This window comes from Tauraco erythrolophus, chromosome 5 (genome assembly GCF_009769465.1).
Source record: "Tauraco erythrolophus isolate bTauEry1 chromosome 5, bTauEry1.pri, whole genome shotgun sequence".
Lineage (NCBI taxonomy): Eukaryota > Metazoa > Chordata > Aves > Musophagiformes > Musophagidae > Tauraco > Tauraco erythrolophus.
In genome coordinates, this window is record NC_141469.1 from 30,406,912 (window position 1) to 30,432,475 (window position 25,564).

General features: G+C 39.0%; 1 protein-coding gene across 1 annotated transcript in view; it reads right to left on the bottom strand.

Annotated features, from left to right (window-relative positions):
* Positions 1–637: 637 nt before the first annotated feature.
* Positions 638–25,564, bottom strand: part of ZFYVE28 (zinc finger FYVE-type containing 28) — a 155,864-nt gene continuing 130,937 nt past the window's right edge. Inside the window, exons 10-14 of the mRNA XM_086611727.1 lie at positions 17,185–17,339; positions 16,484–16,600; positions 14,753–14,857; positions 3,534–3,637; positions 638–2,607 (exon numbers count right to left, since the gene is read on the bottom strand). Coding sequence (XP_086467853.1) covers positions 2,476–2,607; positions 3,534–3,637; positions 14,753–14,857; positions 16,484–16,600; positions 17,185–17,339 — 613 coding nt within the window. The 3' untranslated portion in view covers positions 638–2,475. The remainder of the gene's footprint in view (positions 2,608–3,533; positions 3,638–14,752; positions 14,858–16,483; positions 16,601–17,184; positions 17,340–25,564) is intronic.

The following is a 25,564-nucleotide window of genomic DNA, read 5'->3' on the forward strand; positions in this document are numbered from 1 at the left end:
CCTCGTGTGAAGCAGCCACTGACACAAGGTATTTGGGGCAGGGAGATTTTTCAGCCAGTGGCAAGAGACTGCACAAGGTAATGCTAAGGGACAGGCCAGTACTCCAGCTGTGATTTACCACCCCCTTCTCCGTATGGGCGACTTCCATTTTCAAATTTAAACTAATTTTTTTCATGTTATTTGCAAAGCGAGAAAGACTTAAGGCCAGTTTGTTTGACAGGATGGCAGCTGTCACTCCATGTAAACAGACCCCGAAATGAAAGAGCAACCCGGCACATGGAAGTAGAAAGTCCTGACACTTTAATTATCTGAAGAGATTACAAGATGAAAGTCTTCCTTGAGGCAAATGTATATTAGTATTGATATAGTCATTGTGCTTTTCAGTAAGAGAAATAGGAGTCTATATTTACATAAGAAACTATAGTGTCTGAGATCTTTAAATATCATATTTATGGAAATGACTCTGAATTACAGCATTTACAAAATAAAAACAAGCTTGAATAAATATTCAGTCCATTAAATAAGATTTTTTTTTCCCCACAGAAGCAACTTTTTGTGCATATTTATTTCACAATTTAAGTTTGTTGTATTTTTTAATCCTATAAAAGAAGCATTAAATTGGTTGTGTTTTTTTTTTTCTAAAAATAAAGCTGCAATAATCATTGCAATGTGAAGCCTGAGATTTAAGCCTGAATAAGTATCATTGCTTGCACCACATTACCCACCTCCCACCAATCGCCCAACCCCATGTGCCTTTCCAAACTCTGGTGAATGCCGACACTCCAACTCCAGGATTCCACAGGAAAGATTTTTGGGGAAATAATAATAATAGCAAAAATATAAATAAGGTGAAGATAACACATCATAGCTGACATTGTCTACAAACAGCATCATAAGGCTTGTGCATTACACAGAAACTAAGTGAAGCTGTTTCATTTGATTCGAAACGACGGTAGTGCCAAACTGTTGTACCCTTATATGGCTCATTAACACTGAATATGAAACCATTTAACAAAGGGAATGTGCCCCCAAATAAATTAAAAGCAAAAAAAAAAAAGTCAACACTGGCCAGTTTTGCTTTATCATTCTGAATGACAACCTTTCTTGAGCACGATACCGCAAACAACTTCCTCATCCTTTTTTGTATTTATCACTTTGAAACACAGCGTGTAACACCGCGAGTCAGGAAAAGGGATACAGCAAAGAGCTCTTCATCTCGTTTCCTCTGTAACCACAGCACACACTGCCTTGCTTTTCATGTGGCTAACTCAAAGCATGTCCAAACGCCTTTGAAACCTCAGTGCTACGGGAGCTCTTACTGCAAATAGTTTGTGCAAGATCATAGCATGAATCCATGTGAGTCTTATTTCTTTCCTCTCCAAGTGGAGATAAAAATTAATCCCTGGTGTTTCAAATAAATACAAACATCTTCTGAGTTGTTAGCATGAGTGAAGTTAACAATATGCAATATTTTACAGAGTTACTCTGCCAAATGTGGACAAGCACCCTTCTCTGGTTGACCATTCTGCAGGACCTTTTGAATGTATCATTACATATTTGTCTTTTAAAAATCATTTATAAACTCAGTATGGGAGAAATAATTTGTCACATCTACTGAATTTTGCTGCTAAACTCTTTCAAAAATATGTATTTTAATATTAATTCATTTATTTGGTAACCATTTCCTCTGAAGTTTGTTGTGTTTTAAATGCTGATATAGAAACCAAAGCTCTGTGTTATCATTTTATTAACAGGATTTAGCATAAATGATACAGATTATAAATACTTCCAGAACTCCAAAATATGGAACTGGAAGTTGTAAAACTTAATTTTTAGAAGACAACTTGGAGTTATTGCTCTGCTTGGTAAATGAAAGGCAACGGAAATACACTGCTTGAGGACCCTCGGTGCTTCCTATGTGATTCACAGAAAATTTTGCCTTTGTAAATATCGAATATGGATTTGACACAGTTTTGCTTTAATTAATCCTAACATAGGTAGCAAAAAAATCTAGTAACGGGAAAGTTAAACTGCAGCAGGAGGGAGAGCGCTGACATCCACAGCCATGCTGGTATTCTAGTGAGCACAGAAGTGTCCGAGCTTTGGGACTGACCTGCTGGGACGGACTAGTTAACCTGCTACTCTGTTCCTAGCATGTAAGATACGCAGCAACGCTTGTTCAATTCTCTGAGCCCTATTTCCTTCCACACAGTGCATTTGTTCTGCATATGGCGTCGTAACATTAATGTTATAAACTCATGGAAGACTGCACTGTAGCCTTAGAGCTACAGACGCTTCATAACTCCCTTTAGCAGCTTAGTAAAATGCAATAAAAACTGTCTGTACAAAATTTATAGTAATGGATGTCAAAGCCTACATGCCCTCACGAGGTCCCTCTTTCAAGTTAATTCTTGGCTTGGGTCGAACATACCAGTCCGTGTAAGACTCCCGGAGACACACCAGTAGTTTAACATGTCAGATACCAGCTTTGTCGCTATAGAAAGGAGTGACGTGGAACATGTAACAGTGAGTGCAAACACGGACAGGCTTCATCTGACCATAGCGAGGTAATGGAGCGGAGTGAGAGGAACAGCGGGAACAGAAGATCTGGAAAACAAGAGGGAGGTTTCGCTTCAGTTCCTTCGAAGAACAGGATGGGACAAAATTGATCTCAAGAGCGGGGAGAGAAGACTGCACGCGCTGGGCTCTTGTGAATCGGCCACACCAGCAGCACAGCAAGGGAAAGCCTTCTGCAGGCAACGCACAGCCCAATGACCGATTAATGTGACCGTGCTCAGCCTCTCTCATGTGGGTCCCCAGCACTGCCAGTAGCCAAGGCAGGCCCGTCTTCTCCGCAGGTCACAGGGGAAGGCGCTCCACCAGAGACAAAAAGCAGCATCTCTCTCCACTGGCTTTAAAGAAAGACTAGGGGAATATTTGTGAATATCCCCAAAGCTCCTACTCCTGCAAGTCCACTATAAAGCTAACAAAACCAGCTTCTCTACCTTCTTCCTTTTTAACTTGTATGCTAGCAAGCGAGCAAAACGGGACTGCAGATTTCTGACTTCCTGAGGCACATGATTGCTTTGTTCTCCCTCGCTCCCTCTTCCTCCCCCACAAACTTGCAAAGCAGCAGCCCTACGCACCGCAGTCCTCCTGCAAAGGTTTAGAAAGAAAGCAAAGGGACATGCCGTCCCTGCGGCTGAGCGGTGCATCACCCCTCGCGGCGCAGGCTGCTGCGGCTTGTGAAAGCTCAGCGCTCTGGATTCGGGCTGTTTGTTCCAGGATCTCAACAGGGAGTCCTGCTTTTTAGAAGACAAATGCTTCTCACTGTATAAAAGTCAAAACCCTCCCCCCTGCTACTTTCGAAAAGTAAGCTGAGGAGTTGATAGCCAAGACATATAAAACCACTTGTAACTTGAAAACCCTGGCCAAGCGCACGCGTTTTGCTGTGCAGCTGAGTTTCTGCGGTACGTATAAATTTGCTGTTCTCTTTGGCGGATGGCTTCTCACATGTTGGACTGAGTCATTACCTTGCCACAGCTCCGACAATGGTGTTTCCTGCGAATGACTGTGAAAGGAGCCTTGCACGCAGTGCAGTAGCTGCAGACTTCATCTGGAACCCAGTCAGGAGGATCTGTCAGAAACACAGCAACAAAAGGGAACATAAATCAAAAGGGAATAAAAACAAACACACATTTACCAGATCCTCAAGGGAGTAGGGAGAATAAAATACAACAGCAGCTGCTTTCATCTGAGTTTCTCAAGGTGCTTTGCGAACAGGCAGCAGGGTGAGCTCAGGATGCCCACAGGGGCTCAGCTCCCCCCTCCTCGGCCAGGCACCCGCCTCCGGGCAGAGCACAGCAGGCACCGAAATGCTGCACAGCAGCTTTGGACTCAGCAGAAAACATATCTTATTCAAATGAAAGTGGCAGGGAAAAGGAGATAAGCAAAATAAAGCATGAAGACAAGAGACTATTAAAGCAGAGCTGGAACACAGGTGTGTTTGTCAATGCAACCAGCCACCCGCCCTCTCTACAGAAAGCCTAGCTGCTTTTCTGCAGTGAGGCAAACAACTCTACAGATAATAAACTTGAAGCCTGATTACTGTCTGCTAAACTATTAGGACTCTTACTGGAAGAGTAAGTCACCAGTAACTACAACAAATCCACAAAAATCAAGTGTATAAGACTTAGCAGAGAAAGTTTGACCGTTATCCTGATCGACGTGTTTCAGTTGTTTATTTCTCCTATGAGCTCTCTAACCTCTCATAAAAGCCAAGCAGGGAAATGACTCAGTTTTGTCAAAGCAGAAGGTATTAGGATCACTTTTGTTGAGCTGCTTCTGCTAGCGACAAGCTGACATGACCTCAGAGTGTCTACAATTACAAGCATAGAAATGATGTAGCCAATTGCTTAATTAAGTTGTTAAAAATCTAATGCAGGGCAAAGCAAGTTCTACCCAGAAGGAACCCAGGAACACAGTGAACACAAACTGCTGTATGTATTTACCCAAGTTCCCTGCGTGCAGCTCCTCTCTGAGTATTATTTACAGTATTCAACCCATGCAGTTGCTGATTTATAAACCTGACAAGCAAGATCCCTGCCTCAAGGAGCATATTATCAAACAACAAGATCTATGGTGCAGTTAATGCAGAGGTCAAGAGGGCTACAGCTACAGGCAGGAAGAACATAACGAAATGAAAAATCTTCTGTATTGTTCAAACATAACCATGACCATTTTTCATGTGTTTGTCACATTGCAACATTTGTCAAATTAGAAAAGGATATAGCTTTTGATGCAGAAAAATCTTTAAAAAATAGATTAATAAGAACAAAGAGAACTTCAAATCTCGACTCAGCTTTTATGGGCTCCTCCAAATTATTTTGGAAGTTTAAGCAATCTTTCACTTAATGAACAAACTGGTCTGATAAAGGTCACAACTATAGGAACAGCAACCAAAACCAAAGTCTGTGTGCAGAGAAACGACCGATGTGGTAAAAAAAAAAAAAAAAGAGATTGCACATAGCAGCCTTCACCTCATCCCTGGTTCACCAGAAAACATTCTGTGGGGCCATAAGGCAACAAATTCTTACTTCAAAGGCAGGCTCTCCTATGGCAGCAGGGAGAGGCAGGACTGCCAACTTAACCAAAGTATTAATAGCAGTGAAACCAAGGAATTGTCCTTTCCAATTATTTTCCTTCTCTACAACTTCCCTAGCTACTACATGTTACTTGCCCAGTGAAACTTACTGTTAAATATCAGTTTATGATGTCGATTTTGAAAACTTCGTATCACTTTCACAGAAATCTCTGATCAGAAACCACAAGCCTGCTGACCTTGAAGCATCTCCATGTTCTCCATTCAGGAAGTCCCTTGGGTTATCACATATATTCCAAACAAAATAACCAAGCCAATAATGATATCCCTGTTTAAAACTTGCCATCAGACTACATAGCGTTGATTATGTTTTCAGGGATTTAAAAATCCCATTGAGTGTCACTGATTTTAAAGAGAGCAAAATTTAGGAACTTATTCAAGCTCTGTGCCACCAGGTCTCCCTCCCAGATGAACACAGAGCTGGTGGAAGCAGGTTTCGTAAGATGTCTACTTTGCTACTGATGCTTTATCAACTGCATTATAACGTGGGCTACCATGTTCAGCTAGTTACTCATTTTAATATTCACAGAAAAGCCACAAAACAGGTCCTTTTTGTGCAAACTGCAGCATGCCAATATGAACTACAACTTCCGCAGCAGCTACTACCATAATGACTCCTTCCCTTAGATCACAATTAGCTCAGACACGTTATAAAGCTAATGTGACTCCACCACAAAGACTCTGGAGCTCATCAACAGAAAGTAATTTTCTTATCAAGTGTTTACCATTTGGGTTTTGTTTTCTCTTTTTTTTTTCCTGTTGTTGCCCTTGAAGTGTAATGTTGAAAAAGTTATTTTTTTAATTGACCTTTTATGGATTTAATTGTCTCCAGTGCTAAATAAAAACTGCAAAAACACCCCATGAGAAACAGCAAATTTATTTTGATAAATAACGACCTTATAAACTCATAATATAACCCATAGTTCATGGCTACAGAATCACTTGACAGCCAGATGAATTCATCTGCACACTTTGTTTTTATAATTGCTTAAAAAAAAAAAATCACATCTCACTGGTACTCAGTGTATAGAAACAGTATAATCCTCTCTACAGAATGTTCTCCCACATTAGAGGGACTCTCTTGACCTCCATGTTGGTGTCACATCAGCTGATGCACTAAATTAATGCATCAGTAGAGTGAGATAAAGGACACATTTTTCCCCAGACATCAAGGCCCCTGGAGAGGACCATGAGCCAGCCCCACACTGCGCCGCTTCTGCACTTTGGTGCCCTCTTAACATCCCAATTGCTCGCACCGAGATCTGCTGCACTGCAGCACACCCCCAAATAGTAACACTTAGTTATGTAACAGCTTTTAATATTCAAAATGCTGTACAAACATTAATTGCTTTAATCCGCATCACCCAGCTACAGTCAGTAAGCGTGTGGGGAGGAATCAGGAGAGAAACATCTTGTCCAAAGTCACATGGTGGTGCAGCCTCGAAATAACATTCAAAATAAGAAACTGAGCTGCTAGCCCTATGCCTTTGCTTCCAGTTGTGCCCAAGAGTCCTTACACTGAATACAAACAATGCCGAGGCTTCATCTTGAGAGTATGCGCTTAGAAATCAAACGCAACCCTGGATTGGAGCTGAACTGCTCACACTGGCAGGAAGGATGAAGCCCTGAATGACTGGCTCTCTCTGAGTCCATGGAAGCCCCAGCGGCAACAAGATCCACACCTCTAGGTCCCCTTCACAAGCCTCATCTCGCTCAACCTTGGGAGCGGCCCTTCTGACGTACGTATATGAACGAGTCATCGGGCTTTTTATAGAACAGGTTTTTGAAACACTCTGAAGAGCAGACTCATGAGGGGATAAAGCTGCAACACAAGGAGCAGAGTTATACAAATTAAATCTCCAGCACTAGCCTGAAGTACGTGCTGGAAGCAGGGAAGCACCACCACCCCCCTGGGCTTTTCAAGTTGGAATTCTTCGCCAGGCTACATCGCTCCATTAGCTCTGCACGTAGTAGCGAACAGAAACATCTCGTCTCTACAGCACTATCTGCCTGTGCTTCAGGGATTTGTAGAAGGAATGGAGGGAAAACCTTGTTCGTGGGCTAATTGGCCCACTGCTTTATCATGCAATGAGAGCAAAGAGAAGTCTGCTGGGAAACAGATGAAGACCATAGCACAAACATCAAAGAGGAGGAGGAAAGGAGGAAAGGGATTAACGAGACAGAAAGGCTACAGAAATAAATTTTAGAAGAAAGCATTAAAAGCATGTACAGAAAAAAGGCAGAGAAAGAAAGAGAAACGAGTATTTAAATGAATAAGAAACAAGTTTAGAGAAAGGAAAAGGCACAAGATAAAAATCAAATAGTGTGAAGACTGAAAAAGACATTTAAAAAGGAGAAACAGTATTCCCAACTTTTAACTATTCAAAAATCTTGCATTACTATCTCCTATAAATCATATAATTTTATAGTCATCTTATGCGTTTGAGCTGTAGCTTTTAGAATTCACCTTCACATGTCTCTGCAACTTCATTAGCTGAAAAAGTTTTCTGTTCTATAAAAATTAAAAATTAGTCCCATCTAATTTTACAAAACCAAGGAGAACATCTCTGTGTCCCAGAGCAGAAGGAGAAGAGAGCCTGGACCAGGATCTGTCACGAGTGTTGATTCAAACAACATTAGACCAGAAAGTTCATTCAGTGGTGCTGCGACACAAGAGATTGGGTCAAGGGGCTGGGGAGGGAAATAATCCCAAAAGTTGTTGTAGCTTGCAGAAGGCCTAATTCAACAAATCTGTATTCTAGAAGGAAACAAATTGGAAAGCATGCGCACTATGACTGCCTGTTGAACAGCAGCTACTAAACTCTAAACTTGTGGTGGTGTTTGCTTTATGGCCAGACAATTCAGAGGGAAAAAAACGCCTTTCTGCATCTTTTGTTTTTATCAAATATTCCTAATGCAGAAGTCAAACTGAAAGTTCCTCCTGCATTGATGTGTAGTAGATTCTTGAGCACATCACATAACCCTGATTATACTTTTACAAACTAACCTTAATAGGGCTGTTCCTACAGCAGCCCGTGGAACTTACACCGCTGCAGTTGTCAAAGTGCATTACCCTCACAGCTGCAAAAAAGGTCAGATGGGCTCGCTCTAGCTCTTCTGACGGAAGCAGAAATTGTAAATTCTCACAGTAATAAGCCTGGAAAGTAGAGAACTAAGGTGCCATGACTTCACCTCTCACTTCAGCTGCCACAGTAAGATGAACCTTTTTGTCCCTTATCACACATAATTTTCCGCATGTCATTCTGGGCCATCTCTGACTTGTATATAAGATTCCTAGGAGGCAGTTGCACCAAAGTAATCTTTACCCTTGCTCAGTAGGTTGAGTGTTGATTACAGCTAGCTTGAAGTTTTTCAATAAAAATAAATTTTCTGCTTCAACAACATGATTTGATGAAAATTTCAGGGGTAAGGGAGAAAACAGAGGTACAGACTTAGAAGCTTCAAGGACAGCTCTTGTCAAATGGCTTTCTTAGGATGAAGTTTCTGTGTAAATCTAGAAAGTTTTCACCATAGCATGGAGCTTTACAGACTTGGGCTTGAGCCTCTGCTCTGCTTGATTTCATGTGACCTTGAACCATGGCATCTCATGTCCATTCTGTACAGGTACATGATCAGCAACTCATTATTTGGGCTAAGTAATCATTACGTAAAATGGAACAACTCTGAGAGAAAACACTGTTTTCCACTGGGCTATGGTTCAAATCTTGATTTTAAATCAGATGAATCAGAGACATGGATCTTCCATATAACTGTTACTAGGAGCCTTTCTCTGTAAGAGCTACCAACAATTATAAACTAGAAGCAAGTTGGTAATGTAGATCTACATACTACATGCCAAAAGAACACTCGATACCTGCATTTTTAGGACAAAAAAAAATTTCAAACCTAATCAAAATCTCAGTTATGCCATTGTGGATGTGAATAAGCCTGTGCTTTACAGTATTTCTGGGATGTTTTCTCCTTCTGCAATGAAGTCTCAACAAGTTCCACACTGTGCTGACAGAGATAGTCTGAAAACATAAAGGCTCTGAGCAAGTTCTTAAAGTGTAAGGCAGAGAAAATTACTGCAATACAACCTAAAACCTGTACAAAATCCTGTAATATTACATGCACGATTAAATATGCTCAGTTGATTATAAAACATTGCCTCAATTTGGGAAACTTGATGCTGGATTCTTCTCTTGCACAGTGTAAGCAGAGCTGCTGAATAAGGAAAAAGTAAAAAGTTATGTGGACAGAATATATTTGGCCACTGAACTGTGCAACAGTTTAACTTCTTTCATTTAGAAAGTGTTGCTGATCATCATTATAAATAATAGAGTAGCCATAGGTGTGTAGAGGACTACAGAAAAATCGAAGCATTCAGCTAGAGCTGACAGCTAATTCTAGGCTCACGGTGATTAGATTCTGCACATACAAGGTCAAGAAAACCCACTCCTGCTACTGTGACTTCTTACTGCAGCAAGAACAAGAGCTCGAGCCTTGGGACCATAAATTGCTGAACTGTGCTTGTGCTGCTGGTTGGAGAGCAGCGAGGACGTGTGACTAGGCAAAAGTGGGTAGGATGGAATATTACGAGATGAAAAGGGATCAAGGAGAAATAGTGTGCTGTTGTGCAGCAAACAGACGCTAACTCCATTTGGCACAAACAGTTATTTGTACTGGCAGCCACAGCAAATCCATTATGGCTGGAGTTATAACTAGGTGGCAGCGAGCAAGGCAGTTCTGTACGGATGCTAGAGGGATAAAGAGTGAAAATGAAATGTATGGTTGCAGAGAAAGCTGAGATGCTACAGCAAATATTTGCATAGAGCACCAACAGCTTCATAAAGTCTTCTGATTTCTAGACATCTCATTCTTATTCCTAGACAAGAAGCATAACTCACTTTCTCAGCCAGCCTGTAACTTCATGACACTGACAATTAAGAACATTCGCCTTCCTTCAACCACAACAGATGAATTTTCCTGAGTAATATATTATACCAATACACACGTATGGTCAAAACTCAGACTTGCCAAAGTTCACTATTAAAATCATCAAGCTCACAAGGATAACCATAATGCTCCCAAACACGGTGAGCAGGGACTTAAGCTTGATCACATTTGAAGACTGATAAAGAAATGAATACATTAAAATCCTTATCAAGACAAAAAAAAGAAGTTACTATGTGCGTATATATATGGCAAACTGTTGGCGAGTACAAAGCAAGTTCTGTGTTGGGGCTGGAAGCAAGATCTCAGACGCATAAATAGCAGAAAGACATAAAACTTTACTTCCCTGATGTTTGTTTTTTTAAAGCTATAATACATACTAAGAATAACTCAGCTCTGTCCCAGCAAGGAAACATTTATACCTGGTTAACTAAGAGCAATTTTCATACATTTTCACATGTGGAGGTCTACTTTCATTTGTATGTGACCCACGCTGCTCCCTCTCAGTCTCATGCAAACTTCTTGGTCAGCTTATTATCCAACAGTGGTTTGTCCCAAGCTGGAGCTCTGGACCTCCCCAAAAATCTTCTCCCCGTACTGGCTTGTAGCTCACCAGGACACAAGGAGAAAGGCAATACCACAAAGGGTCCTGGGACACAGGTTCCTTCTGCTGTTACTGCAATTCAAAGCAAGCACCACTGGTGACAAAGAACCCAACCTACTTCTTTTCTGAGCGGCTCTCACTACAATTTGCTTTGAGTTTATACACAGAACTCTGTGCCCACTGTCCACTGTCTCCATCATACAACCAGGGCATGAAGTTTTATTATATTTAAAACTTATTTATGGAATATTGTATAAATTCATCTTATATTTTAGGAAAACATAAATGTACTTGCTTTATATTCTCTCTCTATAAAAAGATAGTGCTTTTTACACTCTATGAAGTATGAACACATGCTTCCTTGGAAAAAAGTCCTAGAGCATTAGGACAGCAAAGATGAACATATAACACCACAGGCTCAGCTGTACTTTTGAAAACACTTTTGTTTTGGAATGCCAATTAATCTGCAGTTTATTGTATTCCAACCTTCAGAAGGTCACAGGATTTAACTCTTATACCCATGCCAATGTCAGTTGGCTCATAATAAACATTCATATTTGTTTTACGACCCAGACCAGCTGGTGGGTTTTATATACGGTAAGAACAAGAAATCTGACAAAAACAAGTGATTCATCTTCATAATCTGAGTAGAGGCTGGAACCTTCAGTAGCATCTTAAAACTCCTCATTTATTTGTTCAGGTTGCTGGGCTTGCTTTCTTTTTTTTTTATTGCCATTGATTGGATGCAATCTTAAACATTCAGTACTTTCGGTAAGAGGGATTTATGTGATAATTGGAAAAAGCTTTCCTGGCAGGTAGCTTGCTGGACTTTCTCAATTTGATGCATACTCCTGTTCTGCCACAATGGCGGAAGGGAGGAGCTACTGATGTGCTCACTTCATTTAAATTGTTTTTACTTTCAGTTGAAATCATTAAGAGTGACCTGAAGTGTAGTAATGATGTACAAAAAGAGATAAAATTAATTTTGGTGCAGTGCTGTCAACAGATTGGCGCAACGCTCTCAGAATTTGTGTTCAGTCCACTTACAGTGATAACTGCAGTGTTTGCCTGTTGGTGGCCAGTGGCCCAGATCTGGCCTGGAGGACAAACCCATCAGGCTTGCTGCAAGAAATAGGGCACAACGTTCATGCAGCAAAGGTTGTCTTAACCACCAGACATTTTCATCTGCACCCAAACATCACCCAGCACCAAGTCGAGGGCTGTTGCTTCCTCAGTAGCCAGAAAAAATGAGGTAGGCAGGAAGGTGTTATAAGGGGAAAAAAGTACATGGCTGCTGAGGTTAAAATACTGCTGTAAGTTTATGCCTCATGCTAGGTACCATAGGGATAGCAAAACCATTTATCCCATTAGCTACCACTGCATACCTCAGTAGGAAAAAAGTCTGTACAGTGATGCTGGCAATGACAACAGCGGTGATCTGAAGGAACAGGGGCCTGGAGTGTATTGGAAGTGAGGGGACAGAACGGGAGTTTCTACAGTTCCCACATATTCAACTAACTGACCTGCTTTGGATGTCCCTTTTTGTAGGCCTTTTGTGGTTTGTTCTGGTTTGGAAGGTGGAGCTCATCTCCATGCTCCCCACCATTCTGTCTCTTTGTGATATGGAAGATTCCTGCCCATCAGCAAATCTGAAGGCTAAGTAACAGCAGACTACACGAGTTAGTTTCCATAGTCAGAGGAGCTGTACCGATTTGTACAAGTAGGTAATTACAGCATAACCACTTAGACACAGGCCAAGTAAGACTCCCAGAGAAAGTGCAAGGAGACTGATTCAGACATGCCCAAGCATGGGTACCAAAAGCAGAGCACCTGCAGGAGTGTCGGCTAACTGGCTCTCTTTAGAGGATGCATTAGCATGGGAAAACATTGTGCCGAGGCAGTCAAGCTCATTCTGGCATTCAAGTCTACTTATTCAAAAAGGACTTGGTTACCTCACAAGGCTCTGCTTTCCATCATGCAGGCGTATGTGAAACACCTGCTATTTCAGAACAAAGGTGCAGGCAATGGGCTGGTTTTGCTGTAGTTATCTACACATGCTATTGATACTGCAGATTGGGTTTTACCATTCACTTAGGGCAGGGACATTACTGATTCACACTGCCTGGGTGCTGGCAGTGGCCCTTGTATACTCCAAAGATTCCCCTCTACCACACTCCTATGCAGCCATAGCATCACCTAGGCACCCAGACTGTTGTCCTCTGTTTCAATAAATAACATCCCAAGCCATAGACTGCACTTCCCCAAACACAAAACATTCCCCGTGCCAAGAGCAGACACCACGAAAACCTGAAGAGCCTTACAAGTTGAATAACATGTCAAGGAAATGAAGTGACTTGACTATGGCAAAATGTACATTCACTGTGAGAAGGTTATTCAGCATCCTGCAGTTCAGAATAACTTGCTTTCAAGTTCTGTAAGTCAAATTCACTGACAGCATCAGGCATCGATTCAAAACAAAAGAATATGAACTGAAATGAGAAAGAATTAATAATCTCTTGCATTCTTTTCCAATACAGCTTATACATGGTAAGGATTTTGCTTAAAGATTGGTTCTTTACTGCACCTTCTGCGATATTCTGAATTATGGCACGATAGAAAAATCAATTAAAATGACTACCGAATAGTTCTTTATCTCCCACCAAATCATCTTCCTCCAGAAGAGATAATATTTCTACAGCACATTATACATGAATTAGCCCTGCTGTTCTAAATAAATAGATGAGATTTGAGATCCTTTAGCCTGCAGCTTCAGAAGGGTGAGCAAGCAAACCATGGGTTTTATATAAGCACAAAATAACTTTTAAATATGTAGCATTACTCTAAAACGTAATCTTTGAGAGGATTTTCTCCCCTGTGATTTCTGATCTTTATTACAAATGACGTGAACCAATGTTTCTTTTCTGTTGGTCACCCCTCTCTGCATGCAAGCAGAGACTTAGACTGCTCATCACTCAGCTCTCAGTCATCCTGCATTCAAAACCTCTCACTGGAAGAACAGTAGTGTATGTGGACAAATAGACAACAATAGATCAAAGTTTTAAAGCACAAGGAAATTACTGCACACTTGAATTTCTGGAAAGCTTAGATACAGTTTCACAGTTGACGGTTGTCTTTTATTTCTCACTTGACCGCAGACACACCACCGCTCCAATAATTGAGCTCCTGGTGTGCCGAAACCACCACTTCACCCTGAAGATCAAAGCTGATTGCTTTCTTGTTTGCTCCATCTCATCTATCTACCTTCTCTTGTCTTATTCTTTGACTGCAAGTGCTCTGATATCTTATAATCCATTTTTTAGACAACGTTTACCATACTAGGGCTAGAGTCTGTAACTGACTCTGAAGCATTCCTGCAGCAGCTCAGATTAAAATGAGAGGAACAAGAACTTTTGAGCTCTTAAATCCTGACCAAAACTTGACACTTAGATACACGCTTTTCTTCACTTCTTATGTATTCAGTGAGATTTGAGTAACCCCTGTAGACTTACCTAAACCTAACTTTTTATTTGAAGTAATATGAAGAATATGAAAGTAATAACCAAAATATTTTGATATTATTGAAGACAAAAGTGAAGAAAATATGAAAGGTATTTAGACCATGGGAAAAAGTAGCACCTCCACATATAGCAAACGATATAAAAGATCTCTTTATGTTTGGCTGAGAAGACCTTACTTGGGGCTTTGCATCTTACACAACCCTCTGAAACTTGCCATATGTAATGTCACAGGCTATATTAAAGCCTTTACTATACAGAACCTTTCTCCACCGATGCAAAGGAATTCATACTGGATACAATAATTTGTAGATCAAAGTCACATGAGGCTGCTAGAAAAAAATCTAAAAGAAATAAGCTCAGTTTATCATCTGATTTTATCTCTACATCATACTATGACAATGTTTTATAGTCACTTTCCAGAGCCAAAAACTTTTAAAGAGTTTTCTTTTCATTTTAATGATTTCTTTTAAATGCATCAGTGTTGTCTCATTTTTATTCTCAGAAAAATGAAAGTACCTTCAAAGTCCCCATCTCTGGCTTTTGCTGCAAGTTCTGACGATGATATGCTTTCTTGACATAAAGCACAGTCTTCCAATGCTGCATTCCTTAAACCCTGATTAACTGTAAAACAAACCAAAAAGTACTGAAATTCATATTTTTCCAATTTGCACTTAAAATATTCATGTTAAGACCTCTGGGATTAGATTACAGTAGCATCCATATGAACTGTCTTTTACTTCTTGCTTTTTCTCTACCCTGACACAAACAGTGATTTAAAAGTCTCCTCTATTCTTTGGAATGACAACAGAAATGAAAGATACTCTTATTACAGGACATATAGTCCTCTTCTAGAAGTCTAGCTGCATTCTATAATTTATTTCTCAGTTCTCAACTTGGATCCTTTACAAAGAAGTAGATTACAAGAAAAATCGGAGATTCCCTAGGTGAATCACACTCATCAAATCACATATCAAAGAAAAATTTCATCCCAAAAGTCCCCTGACTTTTATATGCTCATTTTGTTTATGGTTACTCTTGTCAACAACTTTTTTTTTTTAATAGTTCATCCATTAGAAATTATTCCAACCAAGTAGTGGTGATTAATATATTTCCTAGTGATAATTCTTTACAGCTCCAGTTTCTTTATTACTCTTATTTGAATGCTCAGGAGCTCTTTGATCCTCTCTTTAGCAGTTCTATCTAACCCCATTTTTTCTTGCCAATGAAAAAAACCAGTGTCTCTTCAAATCATGACATCTTGCCACCATAAAAATGTCATGGAAGTTTCAACCACGAGTAACAGAGGACTATAATGCATGTTGTACATTATCCCACTGCAGAGTTGGGTTGGATTGGTGGTTTTTCTGCTAAATTTAATCAATTTTTAACTTAGTGTTTCACATAAAATCCTCAATGCTTTTAAATGAAACTGGGAGAAAGGGAAAGGAAAAGCTTTCAATCATGGGGGGTGGGGGGGAAGAGTTCTGATAACCTTCAGATGGTGATAGTTCTAATCATAACAAAGCACAGAGGTAATTGCAGTCTCACTGGGATGACATGGTTATTTTTAGATAAGTTAGCAGACTTGCCTCTTTGAAAAAGAAAAATCAAAATGGTGACAGAAAAAATTTCTGGTGCTGGCTCATGATGTAGTTCTGGTTCTGTTATCTTAATTATTTAGAATTCAGAAGTCAATATTTTTCCATTTTAAAGTCAAATTCAGCATTCTGCAATTTCTACAAGACAGGCCAGATTTCAGCATTTTCCTGGGCATTCTCATCTTATAGTCTGCTCTTTTTACACAGCTATTTAATCTTCACAATCAAAGATAAATGTCTTGGCAAATTAAAATGTGTCCAGTGCGAAATACGAGAAAAAAATAAAAATCAATATATTAAGTCCAAACCCTGCACAGATTATGTCATGACTACATGGGCTACAAACACTGTTCTGTTATACACAGGAATAGAATATACAATGGAAATGAGCAGTTGCACTCTGAAGGCTCTAACTCTTTCAACATTTGCCTCAAGACATACTCCTGTGTACCTACACTTCCCAGTGACTTCATCCTGTTTACAATCTGTTTCCATGACTTTTTTTTTAAACTTGAGTCAAATCACTGTACAGTGAGCCCTGTCAAAAGTTAACACAGAATTAAGGATATTCTTGTCAAATAGATCATGGATCCTCATGGGGCTATCAGCAGAAATTCACTACAGGAAACAAATGCTTAAATCTCTTTACCTTTCTTTTGCTTTTCCTTATCTTCTGTTTCAGGTTTGGTTGCCATAACTTCAAACAAGGTCTTTAAGATACTTCTCAGATCACTAGCATAGTTTGTCTGCAGCTGGTCAGCAACACCTGGGAATTCAAGAAAACAGGTAAACTATTACTAGACTATTACATACCCTAAAAAAAAAAGTAAATTTGACTGTTGCTACCAGTAACAGCCTCGTATTTATTTTTGAGGGGATCAATTGCTTGTGTTAGAAATAAAAATGGAACATTTAATTAAACTAATTTTCCATAACGGCCAAGTTGCATTCTGGCCTTTATGCTACCTGCAATTAGATACACATCTTCCTTGTTCTTTGGCAGGAAACACTTAGAGATTTTTTTTTGCATCAAAATACAACTGCTGCACCAAATTTCTTCCCAAAGCAAATTTCTTCTGCTTCTGCAGAGCATCACCAGGAACAAGGAAGCACTTTCAAGTCAAACCTGATGGCATGCCCAAACTCTTCATCACTACAGGTCTAAGATGTCTGCATCTCTGATTCTTAAGTTCTCATCAGGTAACAAGTCTTTCTACATCAGTCTGCAACTCAGGCCCCAAAACACAGTCTTGCTGCAACTTCATCTCTGGTCTGATTTACCATAACTTTATGTGCACCAAAAAAAGAACGAATAGTTTTTACATTCAGAGCGAAAGGCTACTGTCATACCTGAGATACAGACAAAAAGGCGGTGAATAAGATCATTACTGCCATGAAACCTGGATCTGATCTTTTCTCGGGTGGCCATTTGAGCAGCCTGCAAAGCGAGCTGGATTTCTTCCTGATCAATGTCATCAGATGAACAAGAACTCGTCATTAAACTGCTGTCAGAGGAAAAAAAAAAAGTAAAGAAAAGTAATGTAAATCTTCACTCAGTCCTTCAGGATGTTCAGCAAGTCTTTAAGGATTTATGACTCAGACAGGACTCTACAGCAAATGGGAACTAATTGCTGTAAATTCTTGTTGAAGTCAATCAACATGCAATCAATCACCATCATGTTTGATTTTTACTCTGTGGCATAGCTGCAAAAAGTTTTAAGCAGAAAATAATTTGTCTGTATTTTATTGCATTTTCCTTAGCTATTACAAAGTGCTCTGCCATTTTTCACATTAACTTCTTCTAAAATCTCAGTCCCGAGACCATAACTCCACCAAAAATCTGGAAGAGGAATATCAACCTAAAAATGAGGTCAGTTCTGAAGTCAACTTAGAAATTTATTAACATGAAAGTTAATTTGAAAAAAGAATTTCTGAATTATATTATCTTAAAAGAGTGAGAATAGAATCTAAGTATAACCTTACATTAAAAAAAACCATAAAGAACAGTGATAAAATATAATTTACACAGTAGAGAGGTAGATTAGTCCTCTTATAATCCTAAATGTAGAAATTGCTGAAATGTCAGACTATTTTAACACAATGGTTCATCAACTCCAAAGAGATTGAAACGTGTCACCAACTGGCTACTACAGATTTAAATTTTCTTTTAAAAAAACAGATGCACAGTTGCCAGCCATTTCCACCCCCCCACCCTTCATGGAGAGGAAGCTTGAAACAACCTGAGACCACAGGGAAGCTTTGGTGGGAATCTAGCTTCTTCAAATATCAGAAATTACCTAAGCTGTTTGTAAATCAAGATGTACTTTTTTTAAAAAGAAGTACTTTGGGAAAAAGTAGCACTTTGCTAATGGAAAAACACTTAAGTGGGAGTAGAGTGCAGGATGTAATAACACTGAAGTCCTAAGGATTTACAGTGTTGACCAAAGGAGACACGTCTTCACTACATTAAGATAGAGAGCAACACTGAACCACTTTCCCCACATTTTGGAAAGAAATTAATCTCATCAATGATTGCAAAAAAAATAGAATATTTTACTTATAAACATATTTTGGCTTGTCCAAAACTCAAGCACTCTCTACTACGCAGACAACTACTATGTAAAAAAAAAGTTACTGACTGCAGAAACAGCATGCATAATGAAGGAAGTAGTTTCTAACACATTCCGACTTCAATCTGCTTTTATTACATGCTGAAACATTCACCACCTTGCAGATCCCATCCCTACAGCAGTATGCATGAACAGTTAAGACAGGCTGAGAGAGTTGGGGCTGTTCAGCCTGGAGAAGAGAAGGCTCCAGGGTGATATTATCACAGCCTTCCAGTACCTAAAGGGGGCCTACAGGAAAGCTGGAGAGGGACTTTTTACAAGGGCGTGTAGTGATAGGACAAGGGGCAATGGCTTTAAACTGAAAGAGGGGAGATTTAGATTAGATATAAGGAAGAAATTGGAACACTGGAACAGCTTGCCTAGAGAAGTTGTAGATGTCCCATCCCTGGAAATGTTGAAGGCCAGGTGGATGAGGCTTTGGGCAACCTGGTGTAGTGGAGGGTTTCCCTGCCCATGGCAGGGGGGTTGGAACTAGATGATCTTTGAGGTCCCTTCCAATTCTAACCGTTCTATGATTCTATGCTAAGATACACAGGTAACATTTATAACTATTTATAACAAAATTTAATGGGATAAAGTTTTGAAATTCTACCTGTAGCCTATACAAGTGATCCTTTAAAACCTAAAAATGAATTTATGAGACCACACAATCTTAAAAGCCCTAGTAAAAACAGAAATGAAAATAAATAAATAACTAGAGACTCGTTATTGATAGAAATATCAATGGAAAATGTGTAGCATGAGTACCTTAACTGGCTTCCCATTCTTTCAAAAACAGAGGAAAGAGCAGGCTTGCAAGAAACGCGTTTTATTCTTGTTATCTACTGCTATTAACAAAAGCAAATTCTTGTAAAAAGATGTTAATTTCCGTGATTACAGTTCCCTCAGCACTATGACTGACTAGGTTCATTAAAGATACTGAAGACTGAGTGAGAATTTTCTCTCTCCGTTTTTCCTTTCCTTTTCCATGAGGGATATACTACATACATGTAATAGTAAGTCTGCCAGTGTGGAAAGGTTTGTGTTCAAGACAATGAAAAGGTCATGTAAGAGCGTGGCTTGTGAAGGAGTAAACAGAAAGGCAGTAAGAGTCAAGGGGTGATCCCTGATTCACAATCATCTCCAGGTAAACGATTGCTTATTTGCACAAACACTCACATATACCAATGAAGAAGTTTGTTTGCCTCCTGACATGGCCAAATAAAGTCTACTCTTTTCCGTGTTTTAGAAGAATTGATCTTACAGTGATGAGCACATTTGCACTACAAATTGCTCTCCAAGGCAAGCACGGACCTCAGAACAGAGACAAATGCAGTATGTATGTAATTATATAACCTCAAAACAATGGTGTCTCTGAAAATCCCAATAAGCAAAAACCTTAGTGCAGGGGAAAGCAGGGGCACTGATTCAAGGATGACTCTTCCCTCCAAATCACAGCTGAAAAAAATGTTTCAAAGTAAGGTGTTGAGTGGGCAAGGAGCTGTGAAGAATGCTTTTCAAGAAAATAAGCTATTTAGTCCTTTCCTGTTTCGCAGAAAGGAAAAGAGGCTCATTCTGCAATTCTGACCAATTTAATAATTACATTTGCCTTTCCAAGTCTCATCCTACTGGGAGGAATGCCGTTTTACCTACTTCCTAATTCCTTCAAGCAATGTGGCTTGATCTACTTCTGTTCTAGGCTATTCTGTGTTAGATTTTGTGGTGTGTCATTAAGACTGGTCATGTCCCACCACAAGACTGGCTGCAACTTTCTTTGTCCTAAAAATCCCTAGCACAGAGCAAAAAGGAATTGCTTCAGCACTGTGGCATGGCAGGTCAGATCATACACACACTAACATTTATAACAATTTCATATGCACCGTCACGTATAAAGTACAATATCCACATACAAGAGGTTCAGAAAAGAGGATATTTTGTATTTGGGATTGCTTGTGCCACTGCAAAGTGAAAAATGAGTGCTCCAGAATAATTTAAAACTGGACCTACAAATCACTACAGAGTTAGAAACAATTACTTCGCCTTTACCAACAGGACTCAGTCAGATTTAAACAAAAATTACTCTCTAAGAATGACTAATGACCATCTGCTCTTTATTTTAAAATATATCTTACTGTTAAAGAACGTAGCCAGAAAACTAATATTGTAGAGGCAGGCAGAAATACTGTAAGAAGAGAAACATTGCAATTGTTTCAGACAAATAGCAAGAGTCACAGCTTTTCTTACAACAAGGTATCCCGAACAGCAGTGATGGCATCTATGCGAATGTTAAAGATTGTCTTGACTTTTTAAATTGATATTATAGAAAATAAACCTGAAATTTCATCTGAAGTGTTCAGCTTACCTTTTCTCCAAATTATTCATTCAAATAAGTTATCTTTTTAGTTCTATAAGGAATACCATTCCTACTTGGCTTATCTAACATGCATAATTTTCTCAAAATTCTCAGCTGATACCAGATGTGTAGGAAGCATTTCATTAATGTCAGACTACACTCAGATCTCGAACTTTTCACTGCTGATATCTGCAGAATCACTGTAGAATACTAATAGCCAAACTAAGTAGCTAGAGACAAGCCTTATTTTCTCAACTTCTTTGTTGAAGGGAACCCTGCGTTACTCAAGGAATTAGCTTAAGAAGAGATAAGACCAAAATAAGCATTGAATTCCCCTGGTGAAATGTTTATCATACAAAAAATACTTAAAATGTATTTTTCATATTGCAAAAATGCTGTAAAGTTAACATGTCTGAAGGTGAGTATCAAGAAAGAAGACAGTACGTAAAAGGTTGACTCCAAACAGTAAACTTGCTTACACATTATACAGGAACAGATACCCTTTGGCAGATACAATGAATTAGCTTTTTACTTACGTTGGCTAGTGTTTACCTAGAAATTTAAAATTACTCTCCATTTGCCATGTTAGAAGAGTAGCAAGACACTTTCAACACTTTAAAGATGTGTCTCTAGAACAACCGCCTGATCTCAAAGCTTGACTGAAATTTAGTCAAATACGTACAAGCAAACAACACTCAACAATGTAATTGTACACAATACCATCTTTCACTCGTGGAACCAATCTGCTTTACAGCTTATAAGTCCCAAAGGATAATATTTCTGAGCCAGGTTAAGCAGTAGTGTCCACACATAATGGAAAAAAGGACTGTGGAACTAGAAGATTATGACTGACACTTTTAGAAGTGACCAGTTATTTCAGGTATCCATCTGTGATACCACCAGCCTTGTGTTGAATTTTTTGGTCATTGACACTCATCCAAAACCAGTAAAACCAGCAAAGTCTAAAACTGAACAACCAAAGCCAATCGATTAAAAGCTGGTCCAAATTTAAATATTTCACACCTGTGCTCAAAAAATAGTCAGTAGCAGCAGAAATTTGTGACCACCTACAGATGTTTCCTTCCAAATTTGTCTCGAAGTATTTGGTCCATTAAACCTGCAATCTGCTCTGAATTGACTGATTTCAGGCAACATCTTTGATCTCAACTACTTTCAGGCACAGATTTCAGAAGACTGTCAGTGGTGCCTTTAAACTGAGAGGGCTCACATTCCAGCAAGACCAACTCATCCCAACAAGGTCTAAGAGCAAAACACTTAAGAGCTCTATGAACAATACTACAAATGTTTACTCGACAAGTGTTAGCACGTAATTCAGTGACTACCCTGATGCCTTTTTTCTTATACAAATACCTGTGACATCAGTGATTCCGATTCACCTGCTCAAAATCTCCAGCAAACTGCACATGCTTAAGTAGCATGCAACTATTTGCAACAAAAAGAGGTAACACCTTCCTGCTGTAGTGTGAATTCAAAGCTTGTGAATGAATTAAAAATCCATGTATTAAATGGTAGTATCCTGATGCAGAGCTTTACCTACTTTGCAAAACCAGAGTGATAAATTTTGAGACAAAGTTGTTCTTCAGCAAAATTTCATACATGCTATATGGAAGCAGATGAGACGTCTTCTACAGTAAGGAAACGTGACAATTTTGCAAGAGGTCTTCTACGATTTCACACATTTCTATTTACATAAAAGGACATTGCAGCTGTAAAACATGCTGAAAGTTTTGGCGAAGGAACAATAGCCCAATTCTTAAATGTCAATTATAGTTCATTGAAAAATTTATGAGAGGATGCTCACAACACATTAAATAGTGCAGTTCCTTGGACTTACATGGCATCAATTCATTTGTACTAGTTGGCCTTAATGAATCTTTCCTGCCTATTACTCAAAATGCCACGTTTTGAACAACTAAGATAAAGATATATCCGTGTATATATAGTTACATCATGTACACGAATTTCCATATATATCTTTTGAATATTCTAGTTCTTAAAGTAGTTCTCAAAAAACATTATCATGAGCTCCCTGGCTTTCATTTTCGTTCATACAGAATTTAGCACAATGGCTCTGGGTACAATATCAATGATATTTTTAATTCAATGGACAATACTTAAGTTTTTTCTCTCCCATCTGAATTTCTTCCTACTTTAAGGAAATAAAAAAACAACCTAAAACTTTAGCAGGCAAATCTATGTTATTGTATGCACATGATTTCTAAAACTACTTCAGTAACTGGTACATTCATCCCACTGATACTTGTGTAGGCTGTAACTGGAAACCCCACCACTAACCTGTCAACCTGTCTTTCCTAAGCTATTACTCTTATTACTCTTACTTTTATACTTCATAAGGCTGTAGTAAACTCTGGGTTCCTATTTGGAAAAAAATAAACAAAACCAAACCAAACCAAAAACAAACCACAAACCCACAACAACAAAAAAACCAAAAGAACAAACAATGGCTCCAACGGCCATCTAAAAGATCAGACATTAATTGGGGAACAACAAAGGCTGTATACAGAAGGAATGACAAGAAGAAAACGACAGAGGTTTAGTAAAAGAAGTATGACTCCATGGCAGTAAAGAAAAAAATTACTACTTCCCACTCTGCTTTTTGTAGTACCTCTAGCATTTCTTTTTGGATACTCTCACTAGAAACACAATAAACAGCAGGATAAAACGCTTTGGTTTCTAACATGTACTAGTTTTGATATAGTTGGGAAGAAAACTGTGAAATTAATGGTTTCTTGCAATTACTTTAAGTGAAGGGGGTGGCTACACACTCAATTTTACAATTATTTAAACGAGATCAAGAACATGTCTTATTGAGTAACAGCATATAGTTATTTAGCTAAGAACTATATTTTAAGGAATGACCCCAGAAGCTACATTTAAAGCAGACTAAAAAAAGCTTTGTATCAGAACTTGATTTCTTGACTTTTTAACTCTAATATTTTATTAAGTCAAAAGGGTTTTAAAATGCAATCCCTTAGGTATTTTCTCTGTATTTTAACAGAAAAGGCTGAAGAGGGAAAAAATCCCTACCCATAAAGCATTCCCAAGGCTTCAAGACTGTCTTGAGAAACAAATAATACAACTGCATGCAAATCCCTTTATCATGAACAATCCAGCTAGTCATCACCAGAAGGAGTGGACTTGACTAGACTGTATACAGTATTATCACATGTATTAGCAATGCCCAGCTCCATACATGGTAGGACATGTGCTAAAAGCCCCATCTGCTGTCAATCTTTTGAATTCCACAGTAGGGGAATTATTTTTCATACGCTGCAAGATTTGCAGAAGCCCCTTCTTAGCTTCTTTTGCCCCAGCTGAGGTGGGCAATCTGAGGTCAGCTAAATAAAATAAGTAATTTAGCTAATGGGATTAGCCGTATGTCCTCAGTGATATCTTCAATCAGGAAAAATTCCTGAACGTTGAAGACTACCGAATTTGAAATCTACAGCAACAACTTCTGCTCTGTACCCTGGCAGCTTCTGCAGCTGCCCACTCCATTGGAAGAACATCTTCTTGAATCCTTCCTCAGCTCTTCAACTCAAACTGCAGAGCATTCTCATATTTACCATCTTAGACTTTTCAAAAATCACAGCTGTTGAAGCAGCATCTCGTTAAATAGATCCACCATAAGAAACTACCTAGACAACTGGCCTATTCCAACTCATTACTACTCCTGTCTGGGTTTTCAGAAGAAAGCAAAGATACTGTATTTCAAATAGAAATTAAAATGAACAACATAGCCAGAGCAGGATTTATCAACTTTAGCAGTGCTCTCTCCCAAATAGCTTTTTTGGTCATTACAGATAAAACTTCTGTAAGAGTGCATATGAACAAACAACTTAAGAGCGTTAATAATCAACAAGTGCGTTTTCTAACCATTAAATTTAACGTCAGATACTTTCAAGGTACTACATTTAGTATTTGTCTCAAAACTTAAAGCAAAACGGACAAAACCTGCAAGAGAAGAATATTGTAAAATTCAAGAAAAAATAGAACTGAAAATACCAAAGTTAGAATATTTCTCAGTTCCACGGTGACATTTTTTCCCAACAGTTCCTTGTAATCAAACACATTTAAAGCTCTCAAACTTTCACTTACATGGCAAAAGGACAAATAATATGCGATTAGAGAACAGAAATATTTAGACTTCGAAAATAATCCTGAACTGGAAAAACTGAAAGTGAAAAACAGAAATAGTACAGCATTTGTGAAGAAATGGTATGTAATACCAGCTCTTGTATCTGATACAGGGATAGAAACACATCAGCACCAGCTTCTACATCTCATCCAGAACTCGACACGGGACAGACAGAACCTGGATACCTGATGCCGGATACAAATACTTCCAAGAGAAAAGAGTCATTTCATATAGCTCTTCAGCAATGTCCTCTGCGATACGCAAGCAACTATTCTGCATGGCACAGTAAAAAGTGAACTAATTTAGCATCCAATTCCAGCAGATACTCTCCCGAGTTGCAACTCCTGTGTGTGGCAGAAAGAGATGCAGAAGCCACAGTGAAAAACATTTTCCAGCAAGAGAAACACTGAGGGATAGGGAAACTTATTAGCACGATGTTTTCATACTGCCTCCATCAGTTCCCTCAAAAAATAAAACAGAACAACCATCTGAAGCATTAAAGCATCCTAGGATCTAGGAGAATCCAGCAGGAACTGGGTAACCAGCCAAGGGAGTCAAAGCTGAGAAAAGCTAATTAAAGTATTAGGT